Source organism: Hypanus sabinus, chromosome 3 (genome assembly GCF_030144855.1).
Source record: "Hypanus sabinus isolate sHypSab1 chromosome 3, sHypSab1.hap1, whole genome shotgun sequence".
Taxonomy (NCBI): Eukaryota; Metazoa; Chordata; class Chondrichthyes; order Myliobatiformes; family Dasyatidae; genus Hypanus; species Hypanus sabinus.
This window is the reverse complement of record NC_082708.1, coordinates 43,081,369-43,095,744: the sequence shown is the minus strand read 5'-3', so window position 1 is coordinate 43,095,744 and position 14,376 is coordinate 43,081,369. Positions and strand designations below refer to the sequence as shown.

The window sequence follows — 14,376 nt, the reverse complement described above, 5'->3', positions numbered from 1 at the left end:
ACTGTGCCCAGAAAACAACAAATTTTTAACGTGTCATTGACAATAAACTTGATTCTGAAATCCCACAGTATGTTAAAGGTGAGGACAACAAAGGAAAGAGTAGGGCACAAGAGAAACCAAATTAGCAACGTGTACATGGAGCCAGAGGACAGAGGTGAGATTTTAAATATGGTCAATTCTGTTCGAAGTCATCTTCCCCCTTAGCATAACCTAAACAGCAGTTTGCATCATACTTCCTCGTCACCCTCTAAGTACCCCACAAACAACTCAGTCCACAGCCACACTGGTTTCAATCTATTGTGGATATTCTCACTATCCTCCCCATTTAGCTCCTTCCTTTTCTGCAACTTCTAGATTCTCATCTTTAACCCTGGGTGAGGAAATACAAAACTTTGTCAGTCAAGCCAGCCATTACTGCAGCTCACTTTACACTGTTTTATCAATTTTCCAACAGAAAGTTACAATGACAGATCTGTATTTTGCATGCTTATTTTTCTGCATTTTTGAGAGCAGGAATTAATATCTGTATTTTTTCCCCAGGCTTTTAGCCCCATCATCTAAAAGGCTGTGGACAAAAACCTCCACAATTGCCTTTTTTAATTCCCTCCAACTCAGAATGCATCTTATCCAAACTAGATTTTTCAATTTTGAAAACTATTCTTATTTCATCAATATCATCACTACCACAGTCCGGATCGGAGGCAGCATCTCCAACACCATCAAACTGTGCACGGGGGCTCCCCAGGGCTGCGTGCTCAGTCCACTGCTGTTCACTCTGCTGACCCATGAATGTGCTGCAACACACAGCTCGAACCATATCATCAAGTTCGCCGATGACACCACCGTGGTGGGTCTCATCGGCAAGAACGACGAGTCAGCTTACAGAGAGGAGGTGCAGCGGCTAACGGACTGGTGCAGAGCCAACAACCTGTCTCTGAATGTGAACAAAACAAAAGAGATGGTTGTTGACTTCAGGAGGGCATGGAGCGACCACTCCCCACTAAAGATCGACAGCTCCTCGGTAGAGATTGTTAAGAGCACCAAATTTCTCGGTGTTCACCTGGCAGAGAATCTCACCTGGTCCCTCAACACCAGCTCCATAGCAAAGAAAGCCCAGCAGCGTCTCTACTTTCTGTGAAGGTTGAGGAAAGTCCATCTCCCACCCCCCCATCCTCATCGTATTCTATAGAAGTTGTATTGAGAGCATCCTGAGCAGCTGCATCACTGCCTGGTTTGGAAATTGCACCATCTCAGATCGCAAGACCCTGCAGCGGATAGTGAGGTCAGCTGAGAAGATCATCGGGGTCTCTCTTCCCGCCATCACGGACATTTACACTACACACGGCATCCGCAAAGCAAACAGCATTATGAAGGACTCCTCGCACCCCTCATACAAACTCTTCTCACTCCTGCCGTCTGGGAAAAAGCACTGAAGCATTGGGGCTCACACAACCAGACTATGTAACAGTTTCTTACCCCAACCTATCAGACTCCTCAATACCCAGAGCCTGGACTGACACCAACTTACTGCCCTCTACTGTGCCTATTGTCTTGTTTATTATTTATTGTAATGCCTGCACTGTTTTGTGAACTTTATGCAGTCCTGGGTAGGTCTGCAATCTAGTGTCGATTTTTTTTCTGTGTTTTTACGTAGTTCAGTGTAGTTTTTGTACTGTTTCATGTAGCACCATGGTCCTGAAAAATATTGTCTCATTTTTACTGTGTACTGTACCAGCAGTTATGGTCGAAATGACAATAAAAAGTGACTTGACTAGACTAAACTCTAATTTTCTGCTTCACTAGCAGTGTGCCTTTCACTACCGAAAAGTGTTGCAAATTATTTAAACACATTAGCTTTGACATCTGTAGTTGGAATGTGTTCCTCAAATCGTCCCACCACTGTTTTTACTGTGTGTCCGTAAAACATATTTGGATTCCCTTTTAGGATAATTACCAACTTACTCTCATCATTCTCCACTTAGTCCTCTTACTTCTTTACAAGTTCTGCAAGCTTAGGTTGGCTCTGCACCATTATGAAATTTCTGTTGCATTTTACATAGATTTTATTTCATTCTAAATTATCTGGGTAGCTCATCCCCATTAAGAAAATATTTCTACTTTACAAAAATACTGTTCAGTGAGGTGTTTCACAATGTTCACTCTAATTGGCATCTTTTCATTCTAATCTGGAACAGATCACTCTTTAGCTTTCTGAAATTATCCAACACCTAGTTATCTAGAACTAATGTTCCTATAACATGCTTACTTTGGATTCCACCCCGCCCCCCCCCCCCTCCCCATCCCTTAATGTTCCATCTGACTGATTCCTGAGACAGCAAGCCCATTGCTTGAGAAGATATGGTCACTTTAATTTATATTCTTTTTTAGGAGAATGAAATGTCATTTCAAAATTCTGAAAGGGCATAACCAACCAGAGTTCCAGAACCAGGACTTGCTGACACAGCATACAGGTATGGAAGCCATATTTTTGAATATACAGTTGCTAAGCAGATATATTTCTGGATACAAAATGTATTGGAGGAGGAGTATTGGAAGACAGGACTGGAAGACAAAGGAGATGGTTATCAACCAGAAAAAACCCACACCTCTTCACATCAGCGGCACAGCAGTAGACACTGCTAACAGTTTTAAACTCCTGGGAGTGTACATCTCACACAACCTCGCATGGTCCCAAAGCATTCCCCACAGTCAAGAAAGCTCACCAACAGCTCTACTTCCTGAGGAGCTGGACCACGCACATTGATACTCACACAATGTGGCACAGAAAATGCACTGTAGCAGACAAGAGCTCTACAAAGGGTAGCCAATGCTGCCCAACACATTACTGGCACCAGCCTACCAGCCATCAAGAACATAAATATAGAAAGGTGCCAGAAAAAGGCCAGAAATATTATGAAAGATCTCACCCACACAGCTTATGGATTTTTTGTCCCACTCCAATCAGGTAACAGACTATGTAGTATTCACACCAGGACCACTAGACTCAAAAACTGTCAAATTTCCCCCAAGCCATCAAGAAATCAAGAGCTCCAACCATTTACCTACCCTATCACAACTTCATCCACATTGGCTACTCCTCTCCACAGCCTCTCAGCACCTTTCATCTTCCCTTCCCCCCACCCCCCCCATGCACTGCCACCTTACAGTTACTTGTATATCGTGTTTGATAGGACTGCTTTTATATTTATCATGTTTTTAAATGCTGGATTGGATCTGGAGTAACAATCATTTTGTTCTCCTTTACACTTGTGTACTGAATAACAATAAGCAATATGGAATCTTAAATCTGAGGATCAATGATGATCGTAACATATACTGTGGAGGTAGCTCAAAATACTAAACAGCCTACTTACTATATTTACTGTTCTCGAAATATGCCCCCAAAAGTATGTGCTCAAATTATCCCACTTCACTTCTATAATTCCAGGCAAATAAGTCCATGATAAACAAAGTTAAGTACTTTAATTTAGTAAATGTGATAAACTACTAAATATATTCCTTTAATGTCAACTCAAAAATAAAGATTGTGAACAATCATCATTGCCCATTTGAAATACCAATGCTTTTTTGAGATAACTCAAAACCACAGATGCAAATCCTTATTACATCATTATTATGGTAGAATATGCAAACTTGTTTTATGTAACAAATTTTGACACTGATCCACTAAAAATTATTTTTGCATAAATGACCAAATCTTTCGTCAAAGATGGACATTTCAAGGAGCATCCTGAATGAGAAGAAACTGTTGAACTTCTTGAATACAGGTCACTGGCAACAGACAACATACTTAATGAATGGCAGAGCAAAGAATTTCAGAGATCTGCTAGAGGCCAGGATTGTTGCATGTCAGAAATTCACAGGCAGTAATGTTGCGAAACGAAATTACCAAAATAGTTGGAAATAAGGTCACTGAAGGCTTTGAGACAGGTATGAAAATTTAAGGCATTGCCAAATAGGTGATAGGTCAGCAACCAGAAGAATGATGAGTGAAAAAGGCCTACTATTTTTAATATGCAGACAATAGTTTTGCATAACTCTTAAAATATCAATAATTTAGAAATAGCATTAGAAAGGACTGATAAAAAATGCATCTCCTTCCAAATGAACAATGTAACTAATTAACTCACATTAAAAAAAACAAACGCATAATTTAATATCCCTGGGACCACTTCCCCAAGATACCTTGTGCAACAAATATCTTGCCATGCAATGGAAAGTGACGTAACATCTGCCTTTTTATCTCAGCCTCTCCAATCAAACTTGGACCCAAACAATCCTCCCAGATAAAGCAGCAATTCACTTGCATTTCTCTCAGTTCAGTCAATTGTAATTGATCTTAATAACATAGGCTACATTCCACTGGAAAACCAAACACAGGCTGAGTAACCCTTTTGCCAAACGTATGTTCAGTCCAAGGTGAAGCCTGAGCTGCTTGTCATTTAAATACCACATTGCACTCTGTCCTATCTTTTGCAAAAGACAATTCCAAACACTTCATCTTCACCATTTACGGCTGCTATCCTAAACCATCAAATTATCAGACCATCAACACTCAAAATATTCTTGGAGCCTCCTTCTATTGTTCATATCTCTACTATTGTTCTAAGAAAAATTAGAAAAAAAGCTGGAGAACATTATACTGATCCCAGGCTCAGGGCTGGTTACGCTTTGCATTTTTTTTGTTTGGCTTCATGTGGTTTGTGCTGTAACATTACAAACTCAGCAGACTATTTTTAGGTAGCCTGATGTTACTCCTGATATGTTTTTCTACATTTAAATAAACCAGGGTTTACCGCTTGGCTAATGATTAACGGCAGGAGTGAGAGAAGTTCTGACAGGAGATTACTGAGATTTTAAAGAGAGGTTTTTTTCAAGTAAAGGTGTTGCACTGAGATGCTTGCTTTCAATGAGAGTTCAACCAACGTGCGATGCACTCTTTAAATTGAACAAACGTCATCTAGCTTTTAAAACAACTGAATTTTTCAGTGGAAACATGACTCAGTTCTGAAGATTAATTGGACAAAAAGGCACCATGAAGGTTAAAGATTAGCTTTGTCACGTGTACAGTACATTGAAACGTACAGTGAAATGCATTGTTTGCATCAAATGAAATCAGCAAATGTCACCATGCTTCTGGGGCAGAAACAGCATGCCCAGAACTTACTAACCCCAACCGTACATCGTGGCAACGAGGAGGAAACCAGAAAGTACAGCCACGGGGAAAACGTACAGATTTCTCACAGACAGCAGTGGGAATCAACTCCTATCAGTGATAGCTGGCTCTGTAAATTGATTGCACTAACTTCTACGTTACTGTGAAAGGGAAATCTTTGGGAGCATTCCAGAGGAACCATACAGCAGCAGGTGTATCTTTGCGGGTGTGCTGATCTAATAGTCCATTTCATGAAATGTCAATTGCTGGGAAAAGGAACTGACGTGACAGGAGAAGGATAGCATAGCAACCAAATCAACAGCAAAAGAGAAAACAAAGAGGAGGAAGTATACCATATTCTGTCATTCAATATCAAAGTGACTGATTAAAAAATGTTTTTCATAGTTCCTATAATCAAAATGAAAATAGTAGTTCTAGGAGAAAACGCTTCTCAGGCTTCCAGCTGGGTACAAGTATCAACTTAAACCAGAGTTTTGATGATGAACCCTGCTATTTTCATCAGGGATGATGCCTGGGCATGTCTAGTCCAGTGGTATATATACTCAACTCCCATCATCCATTCCCCCCCCCCCCCCCCCGGATTGGTTGGACTAACCAATCAGGTTTTTGCTGTCCCATCTTATTTACAGACAAATTCCAGTTCTTACTTAGAGCGAGAGCTTCGTCTTTGTTAAAATTCTTTTTCTCTAGTTTTATTTCAAAGACTTCCTTCACCAGATGGTCCCAAGAGCCATTGGTGCAGCACAGTAGTTTTGTGCCGAAGTCAATCCTATGGCCATTGTGAATACAACGTTCTGCCGCCACCTTTTTCTCCAGATAACCCAAACGGACATACCTCCTGTGTTTCCACCATGCAGAATCTCAGATGGTGGCAAGGAGGCAGTCAGGAGCACGATAGATCAGCTTGTTGAGTGGTATCACAACTACAACCCTGTACTCAACTTCAGAAAGACCAAGGAACTGACTGTTGGCTTCAGGAAGAGGAAGTTGGGAGTGCACATACTGATCCTCATTGAGGGGTCAGAAGTGAAAACGTTGAGCAGTTTCAAGTTCCTTGGTGTCAACATCTCAAACAATCTATCCCCAGGCTCATTGAAGGTGGTACATAAGTGTCTACATTTCATTTGGAGTTTAGTAGATTTGGTATATCACCAAAGACCAGCAAATTTCTACAGATGTATGGTGGAGAACTTTCTGACTGTTTGCATCACCACCTGGGATGGTGGCTCCAATCCACAAGATCAAAAGTAGCTGCAGAGTTGTAGACTCAGCCAGCTCCATCACGGGCATATGACTCCTCACCATCGAGGACATCTTTAAAAGGCGGTGCCTCAATAAGTCAACATCCATCATTAAGGATCTTCACCGCGAAGGGCAAACCCTTGTCATGAATACCATCAGGGAGGAGGTTCAGGGGCCTGAAGATCCACACTGTACCTTTTAGTAATAGCTTCTTTACCCGTCTTCAGATTTCTGAATTATCTGTGAACGCTACCTTGTTATTTATCTTTGCAGAATCAGAATTAGGTTGATTATCACCGGCATGTGACGTGAAATTTGTAAACTTAGTAGCAGCAGTTCAAGGAAATACATAATATATAAGAAAAATAATAATAATAATTAATAAATCAATTACAGTTTTTAAATTTTATGTAGAGATACAGGACAGTAATTTCCAGCCCAAGGAGCCTGCACTACCTGATTACACCCATGTGACCACTTGTAACGTGGGAGGAAACCCACATGGTCATGGGGAGAAGGTACATATTTCCTACAGGTAGCAGCAGAATTGAACCCATGGTCATTGGAGCTGTTATAGCCTTACACTAAATCTATGCTACCATACAGCCCCATTTTCTTAAGTGTAATTTACAGGGTTTTTTTGTCTTGCACTGTACCGCAGCCAAAAAAACAACAAATAAACCTTAAATTATAAACCTGAATCTGGTTTTTTCCTCTTACAAATAACAGAATTCCCATAATAATTCAACTGATTACCTCATAACTACAGCATGATCAAATGGTGATCACAGAATTTTTTTTTTGGTAGGATAGTATTCTAAGCTTACATAGTTAATTGCTAACATTGTGCAGCATTTTAAGCATGCATGAAAATTGCAGTTTTGTTATCTGTAAAGCAGTTAATCTTTTCCAGCATCAGAAACAAAATAATTGAAAATGTTAAGTAAATGGTCCCCTTCACCTATGGTCATTATGTGCTAACATTAGACAAAACAAAATTAGCATGCCATCCACCTTCCCCCTCACCCATCACTTGTACTCCATCCCCTCCCCATCCTCTTACTCTGGCCTTGTACACTTCCTTTCCAGTCTTGATGAAAGATCTGGGCTAGAAAATTATCTGTTTATTAGCCTTATAGATGCTGCCCGACTTGCTGAGCTCCTCCAGCATTTTGTGTGTTGCTCAAGACTTCCAGCATCTGTAGAATCTCGTTTAAAATTAGAATAGCACTTCCCCCCCCCAAAAAAAAGATTCAACTCAATTTCAAGCTCAAATGGAAAGAGCACACATTTGTAAAAAAAAGTTTTTAAAAAGTAGAAAAATACATGCCTAGAATTTAACTCAAGACAATAATATAATCTTTAAAGTTGTCTGTCCTTGTTACTTAGGAACTCTAAATTAAATATGAAACTTATTACCATCAGCATGTCTTAAGGGTGTACAGTACTTAATAGCTGTAACACCTTGACCTCAAAGCCTCCTTGTGCAATTGGATCCTCAATTTCCTCACTTGCAGACTCAAGTCAGTTCAGATTGACAATGTCTTCTCCATAATCTCATCAGCACAGGTGCATCACAAGGCTGTGTGCTTGGTTTCCTGCTCAACTCGCTTTATACATATGACTGTGAGGCTAAGCACAGCTCCAATGCCATATTTGAGTTTGCTGATGACACCACTGTCACTGGCCAAATTAAAGGTGGTGACGAATCAGCATATAGGAGGGAGATTAAAGATCTGGCTGTGAGGTACCACAACCTCCTCTCATTCAATGTCTGCAAAACCAAGAAGCTGATTCTCGACTTCAGGAGGAGGAAACCAGAGATCCCTGAGCTATGTCCTCATCAAGAGACCAAAGGTGGAGAGAATCAGTGACTTCAAATTGCTGACTATCGGAGTTATCATTTCAGAAGACCAGGATGTATGTGCAATTAGGAAGAAAGCACTCAGGCCTCTACTTCCTTAGAAGCTTGCAAAGACTCCATTAACATCTAATTTTGACAAACTTCTATAAAGGCTAAGAGAACCTTTAGATCAGGAGACAGGGAGGAATTGAAACAGATGCAGAGGGAGCTAAGGAAGATCCAGGTGGTTAAAGAGGAGAGCTGGAGAACAAGCTTGGGCAGAGTAGCAAACAGGAGGTGTGGAGAGGCATGAAGAACATCACTGGCTTCAATCAGCCTCGCTGGAGAGCCTCAGAATGCAACTGTGAATTGTCTAATGAGTTAAACCAATTCTCCAATTGATTGACAATTACCCTCCTGTTCAAAACCCCCCTCAGCACATCAGTCCAGGTGCCAAGACATCCAATGCTGTCAGCACCAATGCTTCCTCTCCTCCCCCTCCAGTTCAACATAGGCTACCACTGTCTAAATCTCCTCCTTGCCCTGCACCTACCATTCACACCTCCACATATGAACTGCTATCATCCAGATTTTCACCTCCCCCAGGCCCCACTTTCACCAACTCCCCACTCACAACAGATTCACCTTCAGTACTGAGCAGGTGAGAAGGACTCCGGCGAAACATAAACATGACAAAGCATTGGGACCAGATGGTGTAAACCCCATTGCCCCGAGGGAATGTGCTGAGCAGCTGTGTGGAGTTCTCCAGTATATTTTCCCAATCGGAGTCTCTGTCTGGAAAGGGTCGCAACTGTGTGGAAAACATCATCTGTGGTCCCAGTACCCACGAAGGGCAACCGAAGGAGTTGAATGACTACCATCCACTAACCCTGACCTCACACATCACCAAGACCCCAGAGACGCTAATCCTGGCTCAACTCCAACCCCTGGTCAGATCAGCCCTCTATCCCCTGCAGTTTGCCTACCAGGACTACATTGGAGTCGACAATGCTGTCATCACCTGCTGAACAGAGCCTACTTCCATTCGGATAAGCAGGGAAGCACTGCAAGGATCGTGTTTTTTGATTTCTCAAGGGCCTTCGATACATACAGCCCTCATTGCTGGGGAAAAAGCTCTGTTCAATGCAGGTTGGCACTTCCATTGTATCCTAGATAATGGACTACCTGACTGGCAGACCACAGTTTGTGCAGCTTCAGAGCACTGGGGCTCCACAAGGGACTGTACTGTCTCCTTTCTGTTTACCCTGTATACCTCAGACTTTAAAACAATGAGTCATGTCATCTGTAGAAATTCTCTGATGACTCAGCAATAGTTGGGTGTATAAAGGGAGGGTGAATACAGGGCCCTGGTGGAGGACTTTAGGAAGACCAAGCCTGTTACTCTGTTACTATTGATGGTGAGGATGTGATTTAGTGAGGACATTCAAGTACCTGGGGGTGCACCAGTACGACAGACTTGAGTGGAGCACCACCACAGAGGCTGTGTACAAGAAAGGCCAGAGTCACCTCGATTTCCTGAGGAGACTGAGGTTCTTTGGAGTATGCAGGCCTCTCCTTCACACGTTCTACCAGTCTGCTGTTGCCAGTACAGCCTTCAAAGCTGTACTGTGGTGTGCTGGAGCAATGGCATCAACATGGGTGATGCTAACAGGCTCAATAAACTGATTAGAAAGGCTGGCTCTGTTATAGGAGTCAAACTGGACACACTGGAGGCTGTGGGAGAGCAAAGGACCCTCTGGAAAATCCTGGCAATTCTGGACAATGTTTCTCACCCTCTGCATGTCACCTTGGCTGAACAGAGGAACTAAGATGACTGACAACTGCACTGTTCCAAAGAGCACCATACAAGGAGGTCATTCTTATTATAGAGCCTAATGGCCGAGGGTGAGTCAACCTACAGCCAGGGAAGTGATGACTCCCTCCTGTTAGACTGTTTGAGGTAACTTCTTTTTTATTCTTTCTTACTTCTCTTCTAATATTTGTATATCTGTGCACTTGTAATGCTACTATGATACTGTAATTTCCTTTGGGATCAGTATAGTATCTATATGTGTTGATCAGTATATTGACTGGTTGTATCAGAGCCTGGTATGGAAACACTAATGGCCTTGAAGGAAACCCTCCCCTCCATTGAACACATCAACAATGAGCACTGTAGCTATCACAGTAAAGCAGCATCCATCATCAAGGACCCCCACCACCAAGGTCATGCTCTCTTCTCACTGTTGCCATCAGAAAGCTGGCACAGGAGCCTCAGGACTCACTCTACCAGGTTCTGGAACAGTTATTACCCTTCAACCTATGAACTCACTTTCAAGGACTCTTCATCTCAAGTTCTCCATATTTATTATTATATTTGCTTTTCTTTGCACATTGATTCCTTGTCCGTCCTGTTGGGTGCAGTCTTCCATTGATCAAATAATGGCTCTTGGATTTACTGAGTATGCCCGCAAGAAAAAGAATCTCAGGCTCGTATATTGTGACGTATACGCACTTTGATAATAAATTTACTACTCATTTAACTTTGAAATCACTAAACTGCGTCTATTACGCACTCGGAAACCAAAACAGCCTCCCGATCTCCCAAGGCTCTAAAATATTATTTACTGCATGATTACCGGCTCATCCTGTAATCAATTAATCTTTCCCCACCCCACCAATTCTATCTGCCCGTCCTCCACCCCACTTCCATTCATCCATTTCCAACCTCTTTCGCTGTTTAAGTTTTTGAGGTGAATAGTTCTCAGTAGCCGAAATTTTCTTGCCCGAACCGCTCTACTTCGGTCTCAACCCTCACAATTAGTTTAATTTTGAACTGACGCCCATTTGTCCCAGATTGCGAACACCGGGTTTTAATCCAGCTTTATAAAATGCAAGCTAATATTGTTGGAACTCGACTTTGTGTTGTTTCCATGGCTCCCCGTTTGAACAAAGTGTTCCAACTAAACCCGCTGCAGAACGCCGGTGAATGCTTTTCAAAGTGTGGGTTGATTTTACAACTACACGGAAAACTTTTACTGCAACAGATGTTTAGTACACGATGGACCAAACTATCTACGACCAAAGTTTTGAAGTCAATGGTGCCGTGACCGTTGGCGAAAACAGCTCTCGAATCCGTTGGTGCCCATGGGTTCAGAGGCGAGATTATCGGGAGTGCGGGACTCAACCCCGGGGCTTCGACACGAACTAGCAGCAACCCAGCCAGCCGTGAAGCGCCCTTCCAACCGGTGTAACCGCAGTTTCGATGGTTACTGCCAGCCACTTGTTGGCGAAAGCCCCGGCGGGCACAGAACAGGCCTCGGACAATCTGTCCATTATCTGACCCAGGTTCCTTACCTCCGCCTCTTTCCTCCCATCCCCATCCGGCCTTCTTCAACCACCTGTTTCTTTCCAAATACAACTTGTGGAACTTACTTTGGTCCTGGGCATCCCGAGCTGGCTGCAGCGGACGTGCCCACCTCCCCCCACTGGTCAGCAACGCTGTGGCCGCCGCACACGCGCTTTATCAGAGGCAACGGCGCAGTGTTCGGCCGGAGCGGCTCCCAGAGGGGGCAGGGTGGAGCCGCGGCCGCCCTCATTTGCATCTTAAAAGGTGAAGAGTTTGCTCTGGGGAGGGGGGTTTCTCCATCAGCACGGCCGATACTCCCGGTCCACTGTCCTTGAAACTGTCGGGTGCTCCGTCTCACGTATTCCTTGTGCGGTTGGCAGGTTGTTAGCAAGTGATAAATACCCGCGGTGTCCTCTTTTGAGCACCTTCCTGCGCGAAGGGAACAGTGTTTTCCCCGTGGAGTGCGATCATTTTCCTTTACAGAACGGCCAGAAGCGATTTTTTTTTCGCATGAAGAATGCAACATTGAAACGTGGAAATATTATTCTTTCTACTCCTACTCTCGTTTGGTTTCTGTTGGTGTGTTTCCTAAGCAGCCCATACATTCAATCACAATCCGGTTTATTATTACGAGATGGTGGAGGTACAGTGAAAAATTTGCCCTGTATACCACACATGCAGATCATTTCATTACAACAGTGGACTGGAGTAGAGCAACGTCAAACAGTAACTGAGTGCAGAATCAAGTGTTACAATCGCCCAGAGAGAGTGTTGTGCAGGTAGATAGATTATTATCCACCTGCACTTGTTCATAACAAGTGAAGTGTGGCCACCATTTTTAATCCACTTTCCATTGTTTAACCATGGCCTCCTCCACTGTCCTGATGAGGCCACACTTAGTTTGGAGGAACAACACCTTATATTCTGTTTGAGTAGCCTCCAACCTGATGGCATGAACATTGATTCCTGAACTTCCAGTAATGCCTCCACACCCTCCTTCACCATTCCCCATCCCCTTTTCCCTCTCTCACCATATCTCCTTGCCCGTCCTTGCCCTCTGGTGCTCCTCCCCTTTTCTTTCTTCCATGGTCTTCAGTCTCTTTCACCAATTTACTTCCCAGCTCTTCACTTCATCCCCTTCCCCTTCAAGTTTCACCCATCACCTGGTGTTCCTCTCTCCCCTCCCCCCACCTTTCAAATCTACTCAGCTTTTTTTCTCCAGTCTTGCTGAAAGATTTCGGCCCAAAACGTCAACTCTACTCTTTTCCATAGATGCTGCCTGCCCTGCTGAGTTCCTCCACCATTTTGTGTGGGTCACTCAGATTTCCAGCATCTGCAGATTTTCTCTTGTTCGTGATTGTGAAGTAAAATCCATTTTCATCGGACTGGGAAAGTGTTTAATAGACTTATAAAAGTGAGCAGAAGCTGTCCTTTACCTGCTTTCAGACTTGTATACAGTATCTTCTGCCCGAATCGGGGGGGGGGGGGGGGGGAGGAGGGGGAAGGGTGCTTTCGATTTGTCTTTGTTGGGTCCTTAATTATTCTTACTGCTTTAGCAAGGCAGCAAGAAGGTAGGCAGTATCCTTGGAGAGAAGAAGGCTTGTTTCTGTGATGCATGGAACTGTGTCCACAACTCTAATTTCTTGCAGACATGGGCAGAGGAGTTGCCATACCAAGCTGTAATGCATCTAGGTAGGGTGCTTGCTATGGTGCATTAGTAAAAGTTGGGGAGGATCAAAGGGTATCTGCTAAATTTCTTCAGCCTCTCACCAAGTAGAGTTGCTAGTGAGCTTTCTTGTCATTAGGAACTACACAATGGTAAACCTGCCTTTATTTGTTGACAAGCTGCCGGAAGGAATTCAAGGGATGAGGTCTAGCATCACCTAAAAAGTCAAGACCTCATTGGAAATAGTCGACACGGTTTCATGCTTGGGAAGTCATGTCTGATGCATCTTTTGGAGATTTCTGAACAGGTGGCTGAACAGATAGATGAAAGTAGGGCAGTGAATGTTGTCTTTGTGGACTTTGGTAAGGCCTTTCACAAGGCTCCACATACCAGGGTGATCCAGCAGGCTTGTTTTTATGGGATTCAGGGGGGAGCAGGCAAGGTGGATCCAGAATTGGCTGAATGAAGGGGAGCAGAGGGTGATGGCTGAAGGTTGATTCTCTGACTGGAGGCTGTGATTAGTGGGGGAGCCTCAGGGATCAGTGTTGGGACCCCTGTTATTCACGTTTATGATTTTGCTATGAATGTACATGGCATGGTTAGCAGGTTAGTTGATGAATCTAAATTAGGAAATCTTGTTTAATAGTGAAGCAGATTGCAACAAATGGCAAAGAGATCTTGATCAATTGGGGAGATCCACTGAGAAATGACAAGTGGATTTCAATTTAGATGAGCATGAGGTGGTGCATTTTGGACATTCAAACCAATGTAGGACTGGTGTAGTGAATGGCAGAACTGACGAATGTTGTGGAACATAGAGACCTGAAAGTACAAGTGTACACTCATATTCTGAAAGCAGTAGACAAGTAGTCAGGGTGTTGAAGAAGGTGTTTAGAATGCTTTCTTTCTTTTTAAATCTTTTTATTAATTTTAAACAAACATAAATAAAACATGAATACACAGTGTTTGAGAGTACATAATTAATAGTTTAAATAGACATTTATATAATAATAAAATAGATAACCTCTCAAAGTCATAACATTGATGAACAAAGAAATAAAAATTTAAAAAAAGACCCC

At 42.9% G+C, this 14,376-nt stretch overlaps 1 protein-coding gene across 4 annotated transcripts in view; it reads right to left on the bottom strand.

The window, feature by feature from the left end:
• Positions 1 to 12,082, bottom strand: part of spata13 (spermatogenesis associated 13) — a 205,223-nt gene extending 193,141 nt beyond the window's left edge. Inside the window, exon 1 of one of the 4 annotated variants that reach the window (XM_059964187.1) lies at positions 11,718 to 12,082. Coding sequence is in view for 1 of the 4 variants with exons in the window: in XM_059964186.1 (XP_059820169.1) it covers positions 11,718 to 11,732 (15 nt within the window). In the remaining 3 variants the exon portion in view is untranslated. The remainder of the gene's footprint in view (positions 1 to 11,717) is intronic. The other 3 variants (XM_059964180.1, XM_059964186.1, XM_059964183.1) reach the window with 3 other exon arrangements.
• Positions 12,083 to 14,376: the final 2,294 nt, after the last annotated feature.